The sequence below is a fragment of the Setaria viridis genome, chromosome 2 (assembly GCF_005286985.2).
Source record: "Setaria viridis chromosome 2, Setaria_viridis_v4.0, whole genome shotgun sequence".
Classification (NCBI taxonomy): Eukaryota; Viridiplantae; Streptophyta; class Magnoliopsida; order Poales; family Poaceae; genus Setaria; species Setaria viridis.
The window spans coordinates 33,866,883-33,888,563 of NC_048264.2; the positions used below are offsets into that span (position 1 = coordinate 33,866,883).

The 21,681-nt window shown below is 50.2% G+C and overlaps 6 protein-coding genes across 10 annotated transcripts; 5 read left to right on the forward strand and 1 right to left on the reverse strand.

The window, feature by feature from the left end:
* The first annotated feature begins 128 nt into the window (after positions 1-128).
* Positions 129-1,182, forward strand: LOC117842144 (nuclear transcription factor Y subunit C-6). The gene has a single exon (XM_034722506.2). It carries the CDS (start codon positions 280-282, stop codon positions 883-885), a length of 606 nt encoding a protein of 201 aa, XP_034578397.1. The 5' UTR covers positions 129-279; the 3' UTR covers positions 886-1,182.
* A 2,680-nt stretch (positions 1,183-3,862) lies between these two features.
* Positions 3,863-5,386, forward strand: LOC117845663 (BURP domain-containing protein 15). The gene is made up of 3 exons (XM_034726727.2): positions 3,863-4,147; positions 4,269-4,392; positions 4,498-5,386. The coding sequence occupies exons 1-3, from the start codon at positions 3,902-3,904 to the stop codon at positions 5,157-5,159; spliced, it is 1,032 nt and encodes a 343-aa protein (XP_034582618.2). The 5' UTR covers positions 3,863-3,901; the 3' UTR covers positions 5,160-5,386.
* A 4,084-nt stretch (positions 5,387-9,470) lies between these two features.
* Positions 9,471-14,803, forward strand: LOC117842307 (phosphatidylinositol/phosphatidylcholine transfer protein SFH6). 5 transcript variants are annotated; one of them, XR_011897367.1, is made up of 16 exons: positions 9,486-9,733; positions 10,074-10,226; positions 10,319-10,595; positions 10,687-10,786; positions 10,887-11,153; positions 11,260-11,337; positions 11,418-11,519; positions 11,606-11,655; positions 11,754-11,853; positions 12,055-12,156; positions 12,267-12,380; positions 12,507-12,666; positions 12,927-13,279; positions 13,798-13,881; positions 13,978-14,102; positions 14,546-14,803. XR_011897367.1 is itself a non-coding variant. In XM_072291467.1 (15 exons), the coding sequence occupies exons 2-15, from the start codon at positions 10,220-10,222 to the stop codon at positions 13,996-13,998; spliced, it is 1,815 nt and encodes a 604-aa protein (XP_072147568.1). In that variant the 5' UTR covers positions 9,487-9,737; positions 10,074-10,219; the 3' UTR covers positions 13,999-14,417. The 5 variants fall into 5 exon arrangements, 2 of the variants coding, with proteins under 2 accessions (XP_072147568.1, XP_034578594.1); XR_011897368.1 differs by having other exon boundaries at positions 13,978-14,091; XM_072291467.1 differs by lacking the exon at positions 14,546-14,803 and having other exon boundaries at positions 9,487-9,737; positions 13,978-14,417.
* Positions 14,804-14,918: 115 nt separating this feature from the next.
* On the forward strand, positions 14,919-16,399 carry LOC117842312 (GPI-anchored protein LLG1). The gene is made up of 3 exons (XM_034722707.2): positions 14,919-15,499; positions 15,599-15,661; positions 15,768-16,399. The coding sequence occupies exons 1-3, from the start codon at positions 15,418-15,420 to the stop codon at positions 16,142-16,144; spliced, it is 522 nt and encodes a 173-aa protein (XP_034578598.1). The 5' UTR covers positions 14,919-15,417; the 3' UTR covers positions 16,145-16,399.
* A 509-nt stretch (positions 16,400-16,908) lies between these two features.
* LOC117842310 (photosystem I reaction center subunit V, chloroplastic) lies at positions 16,909-17,606 on the forward strand. Its single transcript, XM_034722706.2, has one exon. It carries the CDS (start codon positions 16,979-16,981, stop codon positions 17,399-17,401), a length of 423 nt encoding a protein of 140 aa, XP_034578597.1. The 5' UTR covers positions 16,909-16,978; the 3' UTR covers positions 17,402-17,606.
* A 479-nt stretch (positions 17,607-18,085) lies between these two features.
* LOC117842308 (WPP domain-interacting protein 2) lies at positions 18,086-21,347 on the reverse strand. Its single transcript, XM_034722704.2, has 2 exons — positions 20,115-21,347; positions 18,086-18,879 (listed from the first exon to the last, which is right to left on the reverse strand). The coding sequence occupies exons 1-2, from the start codon at positions 21,115-21,117 to the stop codon at positions 18,233-18,235; spliced, it is 1,650 nt and encodes a 549-aa protein (XP_034578595.1). The 5' UTR covers positions 21,118-21,347; the 3' UTR covers positions 18,086-18,232.
* Between the last annotated feature and the right edge of the window lie 334 nt (positions 21,348-21,681).

The following is a 21,681-nucleotide window of genomic DNA, read 5'->3' on the forward strand; positions in this document are numbered from 1 at the left end:
TGGATGGAGAGCGTAGATTTTTTAGAGAGGAAACTAGCTGTTGGTATTTGAAGAATAGAAAATGGATAGTTTATCAGAGGAAGTAACTCAATATGTAAAGGAATCTTTTTGCCAACTGAAATAACAAATCCATCACCAAACCCACCTCAAAAAAATCACCAGCTGCGTAGCGCAGCGTAGCTCCATCTCCATCCCGTTCCTCTTCCAGTCTTCCTCCGTCCCCAATCCCCTCCTCCCCGTCTCCCCCACCGGCCACAACCCTAGCTTGCCCCCAAATCCATGGATCCCACCAAATCCAGCACCCCTCCGCCTCCCCCAGTCATGGGCGCCCCCGTTGCCTACCCTCCAGCGGCTTACCCTCCCGCCGCGGCCGCCGGAGCCGCCGCCTACGCTCCGCAGCTCTACGCGCCGCCCGCCGCAGCCGCTGCCCAGCAGGCGGCCGCTGCGCAGCAGCAGCTGCAGATGTTCTGGGCGGAGCAGTACCGCGAGATCGAGGCCACCACGGACTTCAAGAACCACAACCTCCCGCTCGCCCGCATCAAGAAGATCATGAAGGCCGACGAGGACGTCCGCATGATCGCCGCCGAGGCCCCCGTCGTGTTCGCGCGCGCCTGCGAGATGTTCATCCTCGAGCTCACCCACCGCGGCTGGGCGCACGCTGAGGAGAACAAGCGCCGCACGCTCCAGAAGTCCGACATTGCTGCCGCCATCGCCCGCACAGAGGTGTTCGACTTCCTCGTCGACATCGTGCCGCGCGACGACGCCAAGGACGTTGACGCTGCTGCCGCCGCCGCTGCGGCGGCTGCGGCTGCCGGGATCCCGCGCCCCGCCGCCGGCGTGCCTGCTACCGACCCGCTTGCCTACTACTATGTCCCTCAGCAGTAATGTATCATCATCGCCTTCTTAATGGTTTCCTAAGCGCAGAATGTGTTGTTGTATGCCTGTTGTAGTTGCTACTGCTGTTGTTGTTGCCGCGTAATAAGACTTGTTGATCATCGATGGGCGTCCCCCTGAGCTTAAGAATTGAGCTGTTTTATTCTAGAATCCCGGGTAAGATTGTTGTAATGGGGGACGCCCTTTGATTGGGTTGGTAGTGTATGTCTAAGCCTAACTCATCAGATGCTGTAATCCAACAAGTATTATGCGGGTGTCTGGTAATTACTGTGCAATTCCTGTTCTTCATCTTTTGTGTGACACTCTGACCTGAATGTGGCTGTGTCATGAAGGTGATGTATTGTGTTTGTCGTATGTTTAGTTAGCCATTTGATACTAACAAGCTTAAATATTTAGATGATTTTAGCTTGGAAGAGTGTTCTCCAAGTTTCGATTTGTTGTTATGTACCTAATGGCAGTTTCGCATGTCATGGAATTCTTTGATAAACTGAATGGGTGAATGTATTTGATTGGTCAACGTGCTTCTTTCTTGTGTCTTTATCCGGTTAATTGAATGTGCATTAGTTCTTTTACCTTTTTCCTTTTTAGGTGATTTCCTTTTGCTGACATGTTTGTTTAAAGCTAGTCTTTCAATGGATACTATAAGCTTTTAATTTGCTTTCTCTGGAAAGCTGTTATACTTAAGCATCATTTCTTTATTCCTATTGATCAAATAGTTATGCAGTGATGACTAGTGACCTGTTTATTGGAGGGCCATTACCTTAAACTGCGGATTGTGTATATGCAGTCTTTATGCATTTCCTGTTATGCACTTGTAGAATATAAGGGATGCAAACTATTGGAGCTTGCAGTGGAGAATTGTACAGCTATGCATAAAGAATAGTTTATTGTTCCAATGTTCGGTATTTCATTGTTCACACTCCAGATCACTGGGGTGCAAGTGTGGCTCCCTGGCAGCTGATTGGTCAATTGGTCACCGAATCAAACACAAGTATTTGTATATGTTTTCTTCTTCCACCGATTTAGTCCAACGTCACAGCTGCTCATATGGAGCCGTTGGTATTGTCTACATGCATTGGTCAATACACGTCATGCAGATTTGATATTTGTCGGGACTTCTTTTGTCCAAACATTTGGTGATAGTTGAGATTTTCTTTCTGCTTTTCTTTCTGCCCCGCTGGAGCTTGGTGATATCGGACATCTGATCATCGAAGTGTCTTATGTTAAATTGGCTCCACTTTCATGCAGCCATTTGTTTTTACTGGAATCATGCAGCTGCGATATGATGTTTGGAAATGTCTTCAGCTTCGCCTTTATGAAATTCCATGTTAGCTTGTGCTTACCTTGGGAATTGCATGCGACTAGTTTTACTCTGCTCATTTCCGTATCATTTATCCGTACCATCGTACGTGTTTGGTATTAGTAGAATTTTTGCTTGAGCTGTCTTGGTCTTTGGATTGTTGCATTCTGAATCAATTGGGACTCTTTCATGCATCTCATCATTTTGAATCATGATGCTGCCACATTATGTTTGGAAATGCCTTCAGCTTTGCCTTCATCAATGCCATGTTAGCTTGTGCTTATAGTGAGAGAAAAATGCGTGTAACTATGTTTAGTTTGCTCATTTTTTGCATCAGTTTGAATTTCAACATGTTTGGTACTAGGATAATTTTGGTTTGAGCTGGCTTGCTCTTTGGATTATTGGATTCAGAACCAATAGGAACTCTTACAAGCACTAAACACTTGTATTTTTCAAATTCAGATGGTTATATAATTGAGTGTGGTGTTGATCTACTCCCTCCGTCCCCGTCCCAAATTATAGGTAGATTATAGGTTGTTTTGACTTTTTTAGATGCATAGATATTATTATGCATCTAGACATATGGTATATTTAAGTGCATAACAAAATCTATGAATCTAATAAAGCTAAAACGACCTATAATTTTGGATGGAGGGAGTAACTATTATTGCCAACATAGTTCCCTCTTTATTATACGGAGCGACTTGGTTGACTTGGTTTTATTTGCGCTACTGCTGGATATGTAGTGTATTGCTGGTGTCTTTATGCTCAATTGGTTGGCCAGAGTTTGTTGACATACAAATACTTGGAACCTGGGCATGGGGCGTGCAAGTTTTTGCAATGCATAGTATCTTATGCGAATGGTGATGATCTCACAGCCACAGGGGATGCAGTCCCTGCCTTGGAGTGTGGACTGTATGGTCTCCTTTATTGCTGAGGTCAGTGTGATGCATGTGCGTATGCATGGTTATATTTTCCAGAAATGTTAATGCCAAGCGGGGGTAGCAGAAAGCGTATTTGCTCCTGTAATCATGCTTGCAGTTGCAGTAACGAGTTGTAGCTCAACTCGTAGCCCATCCAGGTCGAGGGCACAGGGCCTCGTCGCCCTCTCGCCCCTCCCCTGCTGCAGGCTGCAGCTCGGCGCGCTTGCCCAATGCCGCGCAACGCAGGCGGCGGCGGGCACGCGGCCACCGGACGCCAGGCGAACGGAGTGGCTGGACACGTGGGTTTTTTTTTTCTTTTGAGAAAAAGAACACGTGGAGATGATGACTGGTGGCGGTCGCGATGGGCCGTCCGCGCCCATGAGCGCTGCTAGCCTGCTTTACAGAGAGCTCAAGTCCATCGTGTGTGGCAAACTGGCAATGCGTGTGGCCCATAATGTAGGCGCGGAGGCTTCGCCAACATATGTGGCCCATTCGTCGAAAGCTAGTCTCTCTCTCTAGCGCAGCGTTAACGAACGTCACCAAAGATTATATTCCGATCATCCCAGCTGACAGCTGCCGTGCGCCGTCATCAGGCGATTTGTCGGTGCCGTCCACCCGATCGATCGCCGTGTGCTTCATTCCTTCTCTGATCGACAGGGGCAGAGCACGGTGCAGCACTCCTCCCTCCATATCTCACGCACGCACAGAGCGCGCATCGCATCCATCCGAGCATGACACGAGCATCCGTTTCGCGTCGCTCTCATCCTCGGCCGCGAGCGCAAGAATGCCCTCGCAGCCGCAGCATCGTCCTCGCGCCGAGGTTTTATTCTCCAGACAAGTATCAGTTCCATATCGCTCTCGATCAGCATCTCCAGCCGTCTATAAATTTGGCGCGCTGCTGTTGTTCCCTCACGCATCCAGACCAAGTCCTAGCTCAAGGGCGAGAGGTTTTGCTTGGCTCTCGCTTCTCGCTGCGGTTCCCATGGCGTGCCTCCTCCTCGTTCTCGTCGTCGCCGCCGCGGTCCTCACGGTGACAATGCAGCAGACACAGCTCTGAACTTAAACGCGCACATGCACATTATTGGTTTCAGTTTATTTCGTGGCAGATTCGTGAGTTCATTTTTTATTGTTCCTTGATCCTCATCGATCAGGCTCCACCCGGGAAGCTGACGCATGCCGCTCGGACGCCGACGTCGCCGGAGGCCTTCTGGCGCGCCGCCCTCCCCGGCGAACCCATGCCGGAGTCCATCCGCGAGCTCCTGCGCCCTAGTGCTGGTGATCACGAAAAAATGTTCATGGTTTTATGACCGTGCGTCTTGTAATGATCAACAACGCCTCTCACGGTCTCACTAACACAAGTAACTAAATATATGCACGCAGAGGTGGTCAAAGCTCCAAGCGCAGACGCTGACGTTCGCGACGACGACCCGCCGCCGCCCATGAACTTCAACTACGACGACTACAGGGCCTCGCCCTCGCCTCGGAACCAGCTGGTCGTCGCTACCTTCGCCAAGGCACCGGAACACGTCGGCGCCCGGAACGCCGCCACGGGCGACGATGACCGTGCTCGCGCGTCACCGCCGGCGGTGTTCTTCCTTGAGGACGCGGTGCGCGTCGGCGGGAGCCTGCCGTTCCCCCGCGGCCTCCTCCCGCGAGCGGCGTCCGGCGATGACGAGGAGGCGCCGGCGGCTCGTCAGCCCCCGCTGGAGCTGTACACCGTCCGTGCCGTTCGGGCCGTCGAGGGGTCCAGCTTCGTGGTGTGCCGCGGCGAGGCCCGCCCCGACGGCGGCGGCGCCGTGTACGGGTGCCGTGGGGTCGGCCCGGCGAGGGCGTACGCGGTGGACGTTGCCGGAGAGCGCGGTGATGCGGTGACCGCGACGGTCGTGTGCCACGGTGACGACGGCGCGTCCAATGGTAACCTGGAGCACGCAGCGTCCCGTCTGCTCGGCGTCGGCGGCGGTGTGGGTGCGGCGGTCTGCTATGCCGTGCCCGACGCGCAGATACTCTTGGTGAAGAGCGAGAAGGTCCCCTCCTCAGCGTAATACGTGTTGGTTTTACGAACTAGAACTTGTGATGCAACACTGCTAGTACTTGTACGGTGTTGGGTTTTTTTCCTCATTTTGAGGAAAAGTATGTGTGTCAGTGTGCTTGTCGATTTACTTTTTTGTTTAATTTGGTCGAGCGTATGTGCTCCGTTGAGTGAGGAATGTCAAAAATAAAGGGCCCATCTACTTGCGAAGTTACGAAATGCATATGCAGTTTTTAGAAATAGAGCGCACAGATAGAGCTCAGTCACAGTGATGATAGTATCCTTGCAGTTTTTCAGCCCCTTGCAATTAAAACCAACCGATCATGCATGTATATGAACTAAAAAGAATACAAAAGTAAATCGATATCTGCGAAAGGGTAACGATATCACAAAATCCGCCTTGGACTGGTCCTGCAAAATCGTGCTTTTGAAGGAAGCTTTTTACAGAGTTCAACAGAAGTACATTACGTTGTTGGTTGAAGATGAAACCATTCCATTTCTTGTGTTGCCCAGATGCTCTAGGCCGTGAGGATCATGAATTCACGATATTTCCATAAATAACGGCTGTGAAAGCTGCCTGTCAAACGAATCCGGAACAGCTTGATATAGTTGCATGTTAGCAATAGTAGCAAGTCAAATGTAAACCAGTAAGGCTCCTGCACTGCTATAAGATGGGGCTTTGTTGGAAGAGATGCTCTACAGCTCTAGGGTGTCACCCTCATCATCTCTGGCATAGGATGAAATGTTGCGTTGGTTCACCATGATTTTTTTTAGATCAGCTGAAACGAAATGGTAGTATGCAATAGTGGGCCTGAAAATAAATTAGCCCGGATGCGAACTAGACCGAAATGTCTGAGAGTCCGGTCCATCTCCGCTTGGGCCTCCGGCGACGACAGCCCACTGTGTTTTACTTATTATAACCGGGAAAAGGTGAGATTGGTAATTGCCAGGTCCCCTCTTTAAAAGGAAATCTGATGCATCGGAAAGTAACAGGATGCCTTTTAGAGCTGCAGACTTATCACAGGTAGACTAGGTAGTACGTGGACCGTGGTACTGGTACGTACATACAGGGCCTCGGAACTTGATACTTGGAAGCGATACATACACGGACAGGCCACCCGTGGTGTCCAGGCGCACCTCGTATAGCCGAAACCGGCCGCGCACATTCCGTCGTGGTCGATCGACCAGGACACGGTTGTGAACACCCGTCTTCAATCTGTGACTCTCCGCTGGCACCTTGACACCCTTTGCCGGCCGGCCACGGGCGTGCATGCCTGCATTAATTGACGACGACGACGGAGCTTTCGTTCGGCACGCAGCCACGCACGATGGCGCGGTGCAGTACGTACCTACCCGGAGCCGAGCCCCCACATGGCCGCGCGCGCACGAGAGAGCTGGAGGCTGGCCGCTGCTAAGCCTGATGAAAAGATAACGTGAGACCTGCAATGCCAAGTCCAATCAAGCGCTTCACTCTCCACGATCCTACCTACCGGCCGGCCAGCGCCCAGAGCCCAGGGCGCGCTGAGCTCTGAACATCACGAGACAGACGGCACCCGGCGGCCCGGCAAAAAGCCGTGCCGAAGCAGGCCCTGCTCCTGCATGCATGGCATGGGCGCCGCAGCGAAAAGCACGCGCGCGCAGTGAGTGAGCCCCGAAAGCCGCTGCTCGCGGCCTCGTGCCGGCCGCTCGCGCGGCAGGTTCTTCGTATACTTGTGTACGCATGGCCATTGCTGCGCCGCTTCGGGATGGGCCCTGGCGCGCACCGTACAGGTACGGCTACGATACGATTATACGAAGCTGCCAGGGAAGGAGGCAACCGTGGCGAGCAACGCCGCGACGGGATGAGCACGTGTACGTACGTACGTACTGTGCGCGCTGCGGTTGCGAACACCGTATCACTTTATTGCAGCTACGTTTGGACGGAACGGAGAATGGGGCCGTGAGACGCATGCATGCCTACCGGCTACTCCTTTTCGTATGCTTGTTTTACTTTGCGGTTGCATACGTGAGACGATAGGCCAATTTAAGACGTAGTACGTAGTACGGAGTGCATCGTATCAAAATATTTAGAGTTGTTGATTTTTTTTATCACCACTTTTGGCCATTCATCTTGTTAAAAAAAATTGTAAATATTACTTATTTTGGTAGTGGCTTACTGTACCATCATAGCTTTTTTAAAGTACAACTTATTTTTTCTGCAATAAATTTTTGAATAAGACGAATGATCAAACGTTGGAAAAACAAATTTACAGCGATAAATATTTTGATACGAAGGAAGTATCAATTATCATCATATCGCACCCCGCAGTCTACTATACTATACTTCTTCTAAATTGTAAAAAAAAAAAGCTCAGATGGCTTTAAGGGAGTTCCCAAGCAAGTAAGTTTGTTAGCTCCATGCCAACACATGGGGTGGGGCTTACGGGCCTTAATAGTGCTTGAATTGAGAACTGGTCGGCAACCCCATGCCTGCTATACTAGTTGCCTGTTGCCACGACCCACAAGATGCCGAGACCGAGTTTGACCTTTTTCACAAGTCTCGCGAGTCGCAACCGCCAGGCGCTGGAGAGAGCGTTCGTTCTGCACAGCCTTCCGAGCCATCTTTCCGCAGCCATGGCCCATGATGGGTGTCCTTGACTCCGGCGCGTGAATCCACCGGCAAGACGACAAGCAGCCATGGCAGCGCCTCAATGACAGGCCTCCTCAGCAGGGGAGCAGGCTCGCTCATCACGGTCCAGCAGAGGAAGGCCTCCTGCTCATCTGTTTGTCCACGGACCTGATACGAACGAAGCTCACCAACCAGGAGGCCAAGAGGGTTCCCACTCCCCATGCCGCGCGGGTGCGCGATGGCGAAGGCGATGCGAGCGAGGGCACTGGCAACTAGGGCACTGGGCAGGGCTGGGGCGGCCGGCAAGTGCAGCCCGCCAGCACGTGCCGCTCTGCGCTCGTACCCAAGGAGTCACATGCGCCTCTGATGCCCCCAAGTCTCGCATCGGTTTTACTGCTGCACATTTTCGATGCGAGGACACGAGCAGGTAGCCAGGTACGTGAGATCTGAGGACCGTAAAATAGAATAGTCCGGCGCGTGCACTGTGCGGTCACGAGGCCACAACGCGCCGTAACGCGACAAAGATGACCCCTGTTACAGCGCCAGTCCAAGCCCTGACGACCCTAATTAATCCCCCACCCTACCGCTGATCTCAGCCTAATACTAACATTACCCTCGGCAGCCGCGAGTTTGACTCGAACGGTAGGCGCGCCCAGCCCACGGCTCACGTCGTCGTCCTCGGAAAGCACCGGCGGCACAGTCCCCCGCTCCGTCGCACGTCAGCTAGCATGCTATAGTGCCTAGCGCCAGCATGGTCACCGCCCGACGCGTCTCTTCCCCGACGACGAGACGAAGCGGCAGGCGGTGTGCCGCTGCCTGTCGAGTGTCGTCTCGCTGCTCACGCTCTCGCATGTTTTTTTTTTTTTTTGAAAACTCACGCTCTCGCATGCTGATTCTTCACCGCCATATTTTTTTTATTAGCATCTTGTGATTTTGATTAATAGTTTATAAGGTTGCACGGGTAGATGGTTTCCACTTAAATACGTACCCGAGTGTAATCAGTTGGTTCTGCCGATCGAGAGACAAGCTCTTCCACTCGGTCTCCGATTCCATCTTAAAATAGAGATAGAAACCGCAAACAAAACGTTGCTAATCGAGCAGCTTTAATTTGTTCTTAAGGCCTGGTTTAGTTGCATTTGCTTATTTTTAAGCAAGTGTCACATCAATGTTTAGATACTAATTAGGAGTATTAAACGTAGACTATTTATAAAATCCATTACATAAGTGGAGGCTAAACGGCGAGACGAATCTATTAAGCCTAATTAGTCCATGATTTGACAATGTGTTGCTACAGTAAACATTTGCTAATGATGGATTAATTAGGCTTAATAGGTTCGTCTCGCTGTTTAGCCTCCACTTATGTAATGGATTTTGTAAATAACCTACGTTTAATACTTTTAATTAATATCTAAACATTGATGTGACACTTGCTTAAAAATAAGCAAAGGAACCAAACGCCCCTAAGCCCCCTACGATACCAGTAGCAGTACAACGTTGTCTGATGCAGCGATGCTCTTCGAGTCTTTTCATCCTTCAGCTCCATATAGACAATTCTGACACCGGAGTGGGACGGCGTGCCGTGCCGTCGCCCGTGATCGAGCAAGCGTCGGTTTCAGTTCATGCGTGCGAGAACGCGAGGCTCTTGAGAGGACGGATCGACCGGTGCGCCACCGTCGCAAGCAAGCGAGGCATTTTTCTAGCGCGAGCTCCGACGTGACGCCGAAGAAGAGGCCCCACCTCGTACACGTACGCCCCTGCGTGTGCACACGAGCCACCGCGGCGCCGTGTACGCACGCGCCGCATGCACGCCGCCCACGTAACAGTGGGGGTACATATAAACAAGTGGTGGCCTTGTGATCGGCGGCCGCTGCCCTTTCACCCTCGCAGTCTCCGGAGAGATTTTAGAGAGGCCGGAGCCGGATCGCCGAGCCGCGGCGGCGACCTGGAGGTAGCGAGCAGACGGCACGGCAGCTAGGGAGGTAGGTGCGCCACCAGTTGCTAACCTACTATCAGGGTCTCGGGGAGTGGATCCAGAAATGAGAATTTTTTGGTGTTTGGGTTCTGCATTTGGTTCTACGGATATGTGGGACGCTGGTACTGGAACAAATAGTTGGGCTGTTTCTTTCATCAGTTCTCGTTTCTTATATTTCCTTTGGGAGTTCCTAGTTTGATGCATAAATGTAGAGCCATCTGCTGTTTCTTTGGATGAGAGTTCACAGCTTCTTTCTAGCAGATGCAAGTCTCTCTTTAGCAAGTTTGAGCAGGAATTTGTTCTTTTCCTCTACATCCTCCAGCTTTCAAAAGATGCCTTTTCTGCAGTTCTTGCCGGTTGGCACCCTTTAAAATAGGGAAGAAATCCTACATTCCTCTCCTACATTCATTGAAGAATCAAGACTGGCCATTTGATCTCGACTCTTGAGAGCTCGGGGTGCTGCGCGCAATCTCAAATTGGACGCGGAATCACAATGTCAGGTAACAACGCGATTCGTCTCAGTAAAGCTGGCATCTTTCCTGCGTTTCCTGGCTGAAGCAGTGGAAGTGACGCGGCGCTCTGCGCTCTGCAGTGAGCCATGCCGACGAGCACGAGATATCGCTGTGCGACCCCAACTCCGAGGACGACCGGCGCCGGCGGAAGATCGGATCGCTGCCGCGGAAGGCCATCCACGCGCTCCGGAAGAAGCGGGGCAGGCGGCGCGTCACCGACTTCCGCTTCCCCGCCGCCATCTCCATCGAGGACGTCCGCGACGCCGAGGAGGAGCGCGCCGTCGCCGCGTTCCGCGACCGCCTAGCCGCGCACGGCCTCCTCCCCTACAAGCACGATGACTACCACATGATGCTGAGGTTCGATTAAAGAGGGGGGAAACCCTCATTTTAGCAATTCCTCATCTGCCATTAGTAAGTTCGTCTTTGTTTGTTGTCATGATCAATGCAGGTTTCTGAAGGCCAGGAAGTTCGATTCCGAGAAGGCAACGCAAATGTGGGCAGAGATGCTGAGATGGAGGAAAGAATTTGGAGCTGACACAATCTTGGAGGTGACCAGAGACTTCAGAGTCACAATTCCACTTCACAAGTTGCCAAACCCCTTTGATTTTTGGTTTGTTCGTGATGGATAATTGGGATAAATACTGTCAGGACTTTGAATTCAACGAGCTCGATGACGTTCTCCGGTACTACCCTCAGGGCTACCACGGCGTCGATCGGGAAGGCCGGCCAGTGTACATCGAGAGGCTCGGCAAGGTTGATCCTAACAAGCTCATGCAGATCACCTCGGTGGACCGGTACATCAAGTACCATGTGCAGGAGTTCGAGAGGGCATTCAGGGAGAAGTTCCCTGCCTGCACATTAGCAGCCAAGAGACACATTGATTCCACTACTACCATATTGGATGTCCATGGTGTGGTATGCTAATGGCGCAGTGACTGAGCCGCAACATTCAGTTTTCATATGTCTATGTTGTCAGTACTGTCAGATTTGTCATCGATTCAGTTTCTTCCTGCTGTTCCAGGGGTTTAAGAATTTCTCAAAAACTGCAAGGGAGCTTGTTCAACGAATGCAGAGAATAGACAGTGACTACTATCCTGAGGTATATTTGCCTTTCAATGTATTTGCTGTGGCATATTGTTTTTTGGTTGAGCAGGCTTTCTAAGTGAAGATAATTTGCAGACACTACATCAGATGTATGTTGTGAATGCTGGCAGTGGATTCAAGCTGATCTGGAATAGTGTTAAAGGATTTCTTGACCCAAAAACTTCTTCCAAGATTCATGTAAGCTCCATAACATTCAAGGTGATTCATGTTTCATGACTATGCATGCTACAGAAAAGGAATTTAGTTACTATTCATCTGTTCAGGTTCTTGGTTCAAACTACCAGAGCAGGCTAATTGAAGTTATTGACTCAAGGTTGGTGCCACCATATTGTGTCTAGCAATATTTGCGTTTAAATTCATAAGACTGCATAGTTGCCCTACCACGTTTTGAAAATCTTTTTGTTTTTGCAGTGAATTGCCAGAGTTTCTTGGTGGTTCATGCACATGTAGTGACAAGGGTGGTTGCCTTGGATCTAACAAAGGGCCATGGAATGATCCTGCCATTTTGAAGGTACTACCACTAAATTGTAAACCATGACTTATATAGGTTCCTGCTTTTTCAATACATTGTTGGGCATGCTCAACATATGAAATGTTTTGGGGACAATATTTTCGTGCGGCGGGAATGATGCTTTGTTTCAAATTTCAAATCCTCACGACGAAATAGTTTGGTCGTCCCAAGACTTACAAAATATGAACTTCTCATTTGTAGCTGATACACAGTATGGAAGGCGGTGGTAGTATGAGAGAAACCAAGCAAATTTCTGATGGGTACGAAAGAAGTGGCTCTTCCCTAAGGGCAGAAAACCTGAAGGCAAGGTTCTGAAATTCCAGTTTCTTAAACCATTATGACCTTTAAAGAGCTTACTACCATCAAGTTCACGATGACACTGATGTTAAGCATATTATTTCCTCTGGTAGCAGGGCATGCTCAGTGACGTATCAAATGCTGAATCTGAGTCAGATGTTGATGATATTGGTTTATCAGTTTCTCAGAAGATTACCGACCACAGTTTGCTTACCCCAGTTCGCGAAGAAGTATGAGTCTTGCTAATTTATGGGATCATTGTTTACCTAGCCAAAATAAGCTTTGTCTTATTTGTCCCCGTTGCTAATCAACGGTACCTTCTGTAAGCTGATTTTGGTATCAAATGTTTTTCTTAGGTTAAGGGATCAGATTCTTCAGCCTCTTGTAGTTCTGATGGTAAGCATCTCCTAGATATGAATCCTGGCTCTCCTCAGGGCACCCAGCAAGTGGAGAGGGTGTCAATTCAATCGATCTGTCAGAAACATTTTTCCACCTTTGGATGGATACATTGCTTAGGTATCTTTATCTCTTGTTTTCTACTTTGTGATATAAGTTTTGTGCCATCCAAAATACAATTGCTTGTCAATATTGTTTCAGCTTTTCTCTTCACCTTTAGAGCAGTAAAGACTGTCCGTTTGTTTTAAACAAATGTTTCTCAGTATAATTCTTATCTGAATTTGTCATTTCTGCCTACATCCTGTTCATACCATCGCTTTATTCGCTGTTGATTTCTAACTTTGTTTGCAAATTATTGTTCCTCTCATAACTAATTTCAGGGAACATTGCTCTTATTCTTCATGGTACATCTGCTGTAAGGACTTTGGAAGATCTTGCTAGAGGACTGGCCACAGTCTTGATCAGGATATCATCCTTCTTCCACTTTTTCGTCTGTAGACAAGAAAGGATGCTAGAAAATGTCCATTCTTGTGCTGACGCAGAGCAAGCAAAGCCTCAACTTGTAAGAGAAGAGGACATGAGTGCTTCTTTACAACGCCTTGAAAAGCTCGAGTCCCTGTGCAATCATCTAATGAGCAAACCTCCAGATATGCCAAAGGATAAAGAACTTGTACTGTTTCAGGCTTTCGATCGGATAAAATCCCTTGAAGCTGATCTGGAGAGGACTAAAACAGTAAGTTGTTCCCCTGCTAGTTATTCTGCAGAATTATAGGATATGAATGGCATAAATATTAGATGAGTCAAAAATCCATTCCCAGCCAAAACTTCACTGGCATAGCAATCCCCATTGCTTTTCCTTTGTTAATCTTCTAGTTTTCTTTCTGATCCCGCACATAGTGTTGGCAATGATGTCTTTATTGGTACATTAGTGTATGATTGATAGGTCATGCAGCGCATTTGAAATTCATGTGCTTCAGAAGAACGGACATTTTCAGCTTGCTCCATTAGCAAGAAATTTACCATCCCTGACAGGCCCTCAACTTGTTATGCTTTTGCTTCCTTACTTCTAGTGCCTTTTCAGCTTTCTCAACTGATCCTACCATGTGTTCGTTTACCTGAACTTGCGTTACAGTCACCTTGTGCCTGCAGAGAGATTTTATTGAACTCATCAGGCCGCATACCGTGGCTGAGATTTCTCTCATCGGACATAGATGCAGTTACTGCTCTAACTCCTGCTTTGTATCTCATCAGGCGTTGGAGGCTGCCGTGGCAAAGCAAATGGAATTGGAGGACAGTGTGGAAGCTCTGCAGCACCGGTCGGCTAGTGTTGTTAGGGTAATTCACTGATGAACTTAGATCCTAATTTCTTTTAACTTTGTTGGTGCAACTTGCTTGATGAAACTGAACATACCATTCTGATTACTTGCGCAGAGGAGATTGTGCTGTTCATAAAAGTAGGATCATCTTTACGCCGTAAGCTGTCTGGATTAACTGACGAACCTGAAGCTGCCGGCGCCAATTTTTGACTCAGTTCTTCTCAACCCTGTGCGTGAAAGGTGACCCCCGCCATGTAGCTGGCTGGACGCACATGAGATCAATCAGCTTCTGTAGTTGACTAGTTGCTAGCACTAGCCTCATTTTGTTGCTACACTATGATCTCCATGGGGTGTAAGAATGAGCCGAATGACAGAGCTTTTGCCGTGCTACTACCTTCTCTGTAAATGCAGTGCAGCAGTTGACACCATTGGAGTTACAATGAACAAATGAAGCAATAGTCTCTTTTTTAGCATTAGTTCGTTCTGTATAATTGGATATCTATTTCAACAGCAGCAATCTGTTGATTTGTCTAGAGCTAATTCGCTCTGAATCTAGCATTTTTTGTCCTTTTAACTCCTCCAAGTAGAGTCTGAATGGAGTCTATGTAAAATGCTTCAATGAATTATTGCAGCACTAGTGAGATGTTTGCTCTAATTAATTTATACTGTTTTTATTAATGCAGCAGAAGAGGCTACCCGTCAATCCGTCATACAGATTGAGTCTGAAGAAGCACGGCTGCTGCTGGCGATGGAAAAAAGATTCAGGCTTCGCTTTGTGACTTCCAAGTTTCAGTTCATGGCAAGCAGTCTAGACTACTGTCACACCAACATAATCTTTCTTTTTTTGGCAGATCTATATTATAGACGTGTAATCTTCCAATGCCATGTAATCTTGCCACTGTAATCTACTGGCAATAGATTGAAAATTTGAGATGGCGTTCTTTCTTTGTTCATGAAGTAGTTGCTACTGTGGCAGCAAGTGCACTGGTAGCACGCGGACAAGCGCTTGCAGGTTACTATTCAGCGGCGCTCGAGTACTGCATGCAGCGGCGGCAGTAATAACAGCGATCAGCTTTTTGGGTAATAACAACAATTGGGTCAACTGGTTTCGTCATCGTATTGGGTCAGTGCAACCCAAAACCTATAAATAGTCTTGACGGGTAGTTGGGTCAGTCACTGGTTGACCCAATACCAACCCACTTGCATCGTTAGACACAGCTGTTGGCTGTTGCCGTGCTACCTTCTATGTTGACGCCAATGGACACAGAAGCTTCTTCGCGAACGTTTCTGACCGTCCAAACCACTGTCTATTTTTGAAACCTTGCATGCCCATTTGGAGCGGACACGGCCCGCGCGCGCCTCCGCATCTTCCTCCCTCCGCCTCCCTGCACCCCAGCGCGTCCGTGTCGGTTAACCCCCTCCTCGCGCCCTCCGGGCCCATCGCCACACCTTCCTCCGCTTCTCCCTCCCTTGCTTTCTCTTCCACGGACGGGCACGCCGGAGGAGGAGGAGAAGGGCCGTCGATCCAATCGGGAGGAGGCGTGGCCAGATCGAGATGGGTCTCCGTAGGGGCGTCGCGCTGCGCGCGGCCGTGCTCGCCGCCGTCCTCGGCTTCGCGGCCGCCGGGTTCATCTCGAGTCAGTCGCATTCCCGTTACGGCGGCGCCGCCGATCTGGTCTTGGGTTCGTGACTGATCTATACTAACAATGCCCCCCGGCGTCTCGCCGTGGATGCAGGTGACGCGCTGCTGGAGCACGGGCGCGACGCCACCGGCCGGAACCTGCTGCAGGCAAAGAAAGGTGAGAGGGGACATGCATTGCGTCTCTCCGGCGGCTCTGTTCTCGATCCGTGCCGGCCGGCCGTCTGACCTGGCTTCTGCTGCGAATGGTTGCTCCCCGATTGCAGATTGCCCGGTGAGCTTCGAGGGCGCCAACTACACGATCATCACGAGCCGGTGCAAGGGCCCGCTGTACCAGCCGGCGCTGTGCTGCGGGGCGCTCAAGGACTTCGCGTGCCCCTACTCCACCTACATCAACGACGTCACCACCACCTGCGCCGCCACCATGTTCAGCTACATCAACCTCTACGGCAAGTACCCGCCGGGCCTCTTCGCCAACACCTGCCACGAGGGCGACAAGGGCCTGTCGTGCCCCGAGGACACCCCGCAGGTGCAGCCCGGCCAGAAGCCCTCCGGTGCGGCGGCCGCCGTCGCCGGCGCCGCGCCGGCGGCGGCTGCAGCCCTGGCGGCCGCGCTGGCCGTGTCGTTGTTGGTGTCCTGCTGAGACCCAGGGTGGCGGCTGTGGGCATCAGGGCAGGGAGCCTGTGACCGTGTGTAACCGACCGTGTTCCTGACCGCTTGCTGGTGCAGCATGAATGGTTTTGCAGTTTATATGCCTGCATGATGTGTACTTGAATTCTGAAAATGGACGCGCTGGTATCAGGATTTGTTGAAATGTAGAGCACGCGCTGTTGTCAAGGGTGAAGATTTTGTAACAGTCTCTGAATTTACTTTTACTGGGTGTTCTGATTAGGCTCAATTTGAGTGCAGTCCCTTCTGAAGAACGGCTGCCACTTTACGAATTTACCTAGTCTCTATTTGCTTTTTGTCAAATAGATTAGGATTAGTTGTTTTCGCTGAGTTTTTCCAGCTTTTGCAAATGGTAGTAGGCCTGAGTAGCCACTAGTTCATACCGTACATCTGTACAGTACATTGAACTTTCTACTTGCCCTGAAGTTCTGAACAAGCTCAGCCAAATAAACTGCAGCGCTGCACAAATGCACAGCCCACTGCATTCAACCCGTTCCCGACTCCCTGGCCACCCAAGTAGCTCACCAAATGCAACGACAGTGACATCAGCTACCGGAGAAAAGGAGTTTCTGGCTCGGATACCTTATCCGGCGCCCTCCAATGGGCACACGCCATGGCCACGCCACCAAATCCTCCTGCTCTCGGCTCTCCACCACTAACCTCGCATTCCCGCGCCCCCACCATATCTGCCAAGTCAGCACCCCGCTATATACCATTATACCCAACTCCATTAACCAAGCAGCACGTTAGATCAAGGACACCGAGACGAGCCCCAGAGCCCTTCCCCAAGAGCCAGCAGCAGCGAGCCATGGCCACCTCGACCGCCGCCGTGCTGTCCCCGCCGTCCGTCGCCGGGCTCCGCCTGGCGCCGTCGCCCAGGGCGCGCGTGTCGTTCCGGGCCACGCCGGCGCGGCGGTCCGTGGCGGCGCGGGCGGAGCTGAGCCCGTCGCTGGTGATCAGCCTCAGCACCGGCGTCTCGCTCTTCCTGGGCCGCTTCGTCTTCTTCAACTTCCAGCGGGAGAACGTGGCGAAGCAGGTCCCCGAGCAGAACGGCAAGACGCACTTCGACGCCGGCGACGAGCGGGCCAAGGAGTACGCCGGCCTGCTCAAGTCCAACGACCCCGTGGGGTTCAACCTCGTCGACGTCCTCGCCTGGGGCTCGCTCGGCCACATCGTCGCCTACTACATCCTCGCCACCTCCAGCAACGGATACGACCCCAACTTCTTCTGAGCGACGGGCGCGTTCGTTCTTGCTGTAATCTGCTCGGCGTGTTGGTGTTACTGCGTTGTATCTGATGCCGGAAAGATTGGTTAATTTGGACAAGTAGTGCTACTGCGTGTGTATATTGCCGCATGAATTTGGTCTTCATCTATGTCGATCTCTGTGTATTCAGCTACTTTTCGCTTTCGGTTATGAGTACATTCTGATTATGGCAGCCAGGCATGACTTGCGAGCAACACGAGCCATGGGGAAGAGCAAAAGTAGCATTTCCATAGTCCAGAAAAACCAAAAGAATCCAGATAAAACCAAAAGAGATTTGCAATTAAGTACTAGTAGCAAGATGGGAGTATATGTATATGTATATGTTAATGACTAGTACAATATAACAATAGTGGAAAGTGGTTAAGGGGGTCTGTGCCCAATAAATTACGGATTTACAGTAGATAATTCTTCAGGACTGTCTATGTTATGTTTCTCTTTCAGGATTGCCACAGGAGGTGTATTTGTTTTCAGTACGGCATGTACCCCATGTGTTTTTAACTTGAGTCATTCGCAGCATGTGGTGTATCGCATAGCACAGTTATATTGTGCAACTACATGAGTTGAAAAAAAAAACAGTATGGTACATGTTCAGCATGAACATCATGCCAGCCATGGCAAAGCTTCACACGTAGCATTTCCAGAACCCAAAAGTACAGTAAATTCATAAAGTGATTACTAGCAAAATCGAGTTGATGTTACAAAAACGAAAAATTGTAAGGCGATTGATGCCTAATAAATTACAGTAAACAATATTTTAACAATGTCTACACAAAGACTGACTGGCCGAATTTTCTAACCTCAAGTAGGTACAATCTCCGGAGAAGAGGGCAGAAAGCGAACGAGGAGGGTCCCCATGGCGATGCACAGCAGCACGAACTGGATGGAGCAGAACAAGGAGGCTCTGCTTGCTCTGGCCTGCAGCTTCAAGACTTCTGAAGTCTCAGAGAGCTCCTTGCACTGTGACTCTAGTTTATCCACCATCTCCTCGAGCATCATCGCCCTGTTCTCTGTGTGCCGCAGCTTAGTTTCTAAGGATTCGTAATCCCCCGTCAGGGATTTCTGAGCCTCGTAAAGAGCAAATTGATCCTTGGTCAGGGGCATCCAATCCTGTGAAGCTCTTGTAAGGATAAAGCATTGAATCTCTGTCTCCATCTTCTCCAAGAACAGTTGGTCTACATCAGACTGCAGAGACAACAGATCGTTGTTACATGGCGCAGTATCCTGTGGTTGTTTCTGGCTAAGTGCACCCAGTTCAAGTATTTTTGAATCCTGCTCGTTGATGAGCATGGTTGCTTCTTCCAGTTTGGACTCAAGTACCTTTATCTTCTCACTTAGTTCTTCTACAGATTCGTCAGGATGGGGTGAGCTGCTCCATTCTGTTTCACTGTGGTGAGTTGTGGAATTTTCATCAGATTCTTTCCTGATCTCCACAAACTTTTGGATCTCTGCAATATAGCAGCAATTTGTTATTGGAAAAACACTCGGCTGGGGCAAAGAAGATTTTCTTAGGAGAAAAAAAACAAGCTTTTGTACGAGAATAAAAGGAAGATTTAAGCAGGTCATCAAAAATATACTTATGGATTATACCGTGGCGTGATTACTGATATGGTTAGCTAGCAGCTTTTTTTTAAAAAAAAATAAAAGGTTAGCTAGCATACACAAATTAGATTTCTCAGAACGCACAATAAGCATGAATTCTTGCTCTGCTTATGAGACCTGCCCATGTGTGCACAGGTGATTTTCAAAGTTATAAAGGCTTCAACAATAGCTAAACAGAAAAATTGCTAGCTGAAGATAATAAATACTCCACTCCTCAGAAGTAGGAGATGAAGCAAGTCAGTTATTCAGCTTCCGCTGAAAATTCTAAAGCGAACAGTATGTCACAGCACAAGTAAATTAAAGAGAGGTGTCTCACAAATCGAGCAGGTCAACAATTGTGGCAGTTAATTATAACATAGCCATTGAATGAAGTGGTTGATAATTTCACTAATTAACTGCTTGCTGCCTGTCATATGTCGAAATAGCAAAAAGTCTGCATTTGCTTTTGAATAAAGCATGATTCACCTTGGACCAATTCATCTTACATACAGAAAAAAAAACAGCAAACAAGGACCGTTTGGCAGGATGAAATTTAACTTACTTCCTACACCTGGTATGACAAACTATTCTGCTAAAGCAAATTCATTCAAACAGTACTGAATTATTGAATTAACCACTGCTAGGTATGAAAGAAGCATAGAGTGACGTGAACTTCGTCTAAAGATTATCCTCGGCAGGCACTATTCCTTTATTCGTTGTCCCTTCAATCAATGATTGATTAAGTACAACAATTACTCATTTCATACCAGCAGATAGAGTAGGCCACATTACGAACCTGAACTAATGAATCTCAAAATGCAAGCGCAAAACAAATGAAGCTTAAAGTAAATTGAAGATGCAGAACTTAACCCCTAACTTAATTGAAAAATGGACTTCTTGTCCGCCCAAAAGTACTAACGAACCATGATGACAATTACATCTTTCATTAAGCATATCAAACAACAATTAATTCATCTCTTCAAAGTTACAAGAAATTCTACAGAAAGCAGAGTTCCAATACGATTTAATTAGCTCTAAAAGGCAAGCTTTGAAGTAATATCAAGTTCAAAAGTTAAGATGGTAGAGAGAAATCTGACAATACCGTTCTCAAGTGCTTCCTGTGCTGACTGAAGCAATGCAATCGACTCAATATATGGATCAAGACCTGAATGAGTCCCTCCATTCTCGAACTTGCCGACACTCGCTTCATCAAAGATATGATTGTTGGCATCGGAATCGCAGTTGCCCAATCTCCCAACTACACTCCCGTTCTCCTTGTAGAAACCTCCGGTGGTATACCTCACCTCCTCACTTGGAGCCTCGTCGTCACTCTGATGGTCATCAGGGAACAGAACCTTGTGAACACCGTTGCTGGTGATCCCGGCGCTGGATCGCCGCGCATGAGCAGCATTAGAGCTGCGAAGGTTGGACTCAACACTGGAGCGCGAATTCTCTCCTTCCACAGGAGAGGCAGCAGCGCGCGCACTGGCGCCTCGCCCGCGCGCAGCGCGGAGGTTCTTGCCATGAGCAGCGCCGCCGGGGGCTCGGGATCGTGGCCTGTCGCGGTCCCGGCCGAAGCCGCCGGACGAGAAGTCATGGCGCGGCGCGCTGGCGGCAGTAGAGAACTTGCTGGTCCGGTCGTCGCTGTTGTCCGAGTCGGCGCCGCCCGCGCCCAGCGAGAACCCGGCGGTGGCGATCAGGTGGCCGAGATTCGGGTCGAGCCTAGTCGGCGCCGGCGGCGGGGACGCCACCAGCGGCACGAAGCTGGACTCCACGGACGCGACCGAGCTCTCCACCTCCTCGACGGCCGCGTCCTCCTTCCCCTTGGGCGCGTCGGCGGTGGGGAAGAGACGGCGCTTGTGGAGCTGCGCCGCCAAGTCCTCAGCCGCGTTCGCGCCAGCACCTACGCCGGCCCCCACAGCCCCGGGGCTCGCCGGGGACCCCTCGTGGTGCTGCTGCTCGCGCGGGATACGGCGCCACCGGCGGAGCCCGCGGCCCTTGGTGACTGGTTCGGACGGCCGCGTCTCCGGCTCCGGCTCCGGCTCCGGCGCCGGGGCCGGCGACTCGCCCACCGACTCGCCGACGCTGTTGGCGCCGGAATCCATGCCGCCCGCCGCCGGAATTGGCGCCAGAGGCCGCGGCTTCAGAAGCCGGATTGGATCAGGTGCCGTTTCGGAGGGCTGGAGGCACGAGCCCTCGGGATCGGTGGCAGCCTGTGGTGGGGGCTCTCGGGATCGGAATTCTCCGGCCCGGGGCTTGGAGCTGGGAGATCCAGGGAGTGGAAGGCGAGAGGAAACAGAGAGTATCGGTAAACAAACCGGAAAAGATTGATTTTTTTCGTTCCCCACTTCTTATCGTCGCGGCGTTAGCTGTACGTGGCCAGAATTTTTACGTGGGACCCGCGTCCTAGCTGGCGGGCCCTACAAAGTACATCTAGCCCGCGTCATGTCAGAGAGTGAGTCCGGGTCGCGCTGGCCGCCCGCCGGCGCGACGCCTGTTGCCCCATTTGGGCCTCTCGATGAAGTAGTTGACCCCAGCGCCGCTTAGCTCATTTCGGGCCCAACTACAGACACTCATTGACGGCCCAGGAGGAGCAAAGGGTATTGTGCAATTTGTGCTACGCGACCCCATTCGGTCTCCCTAAAAAGACTCGAAGAAGAGGCAGGCCG

Excerpts from the sequence above, each read along its gene's own strand:
- LOC117845663 (XM_034726727.2), top strand. The coding sequence starts at position 3,902 with ATGCCCTCGCAGCCGCAGCATCGTCCTCGCGCCGAGGTTTTATTCTCC. Across the intron at positions 4,148-4,268 it reads TCGCCGCCGCGGTCCTCACG|GCTCCACCCGGGAAGCTGAC; the intron begins GTGACAATGCAG and ends CTCATCGATCAG. Across the intron at positions 4,393-4,497 it reads GCTCCTGCGCCCTAGTGCTG|AGGTGGTCAAAGCTCCAAGC; the intron begins GTGATCACGAAA and ends ATATGCACGCAG.
- LOC117842312 (XM_034722707.2), top strand. The coding sequence starts at position 15,418 with ATGGGTCTCCGTAGGGGCGTCGCGCTGCGCGCGGCCGTGCTCGCCGCC. Across the intron at positions 15,500-15,598 it reads GGCCGCCGGGTTCATCTCGA|GTGACGCGCTGCTGGAGCAC; the intron begins GTCAGTCGCATT and ends CCGTGGATGCAG. Across the intron at positions 15,662-15,767 it reads CCTGCTGCAGGCAAAGAAAG|ATTGCCCGGTGAGCTTCGAG; the intron begins GTGAGAGGGGAC and ends CCCCGATTGCAG.
- LOC117842308 (XM_034722704.2), bottom strand. The coding sequence starts at position 21,117 with ATGGATTCCGGCGCCAACAGCGTCGGCGAGTCGGTGGGCGAGTCGCCG. Across the intron at positions 18,880-20,114 it reads ACAGGAAGCACTTGAGAACG|AGATCCAAAAGTTTGTGGAG; the intron begins GTATTGTCAGAT and ends GCTATATTGCAG.
- LOC117842310 (XM_034722706.2), top strand. The coding sequence starts at position 16,979 with ATGGCCACCTCGACCGCCGCCGTGCTGTCCCCGCCGTCCGTCGCCGGG.
- LOC117842307 (XM_072291467.1), top strand. Across the intron at positions 11,154-11,259 it reads TATTGGATGTCCATGGTGTG|GGGTTTAAGAATTTCTCAAA; the intron begins GTATGCTAATGG and ends CTGCTGTTCCAG. Across the intron at positions 12,667-12,926 it reads TGGATGGATACATTGCTTAG|GGAACATTGCTCTTATTCTT; the intron begins GTATCTTTATCT and ends AACTAATTTCAG.
- LOC117842144 (XM_034722506.2), top strand. The coding sequence starts at position 280 with ATGGATCCCACCAAATCCAGCACCCCTCCGCCTCCCCCAGTCATGGGC.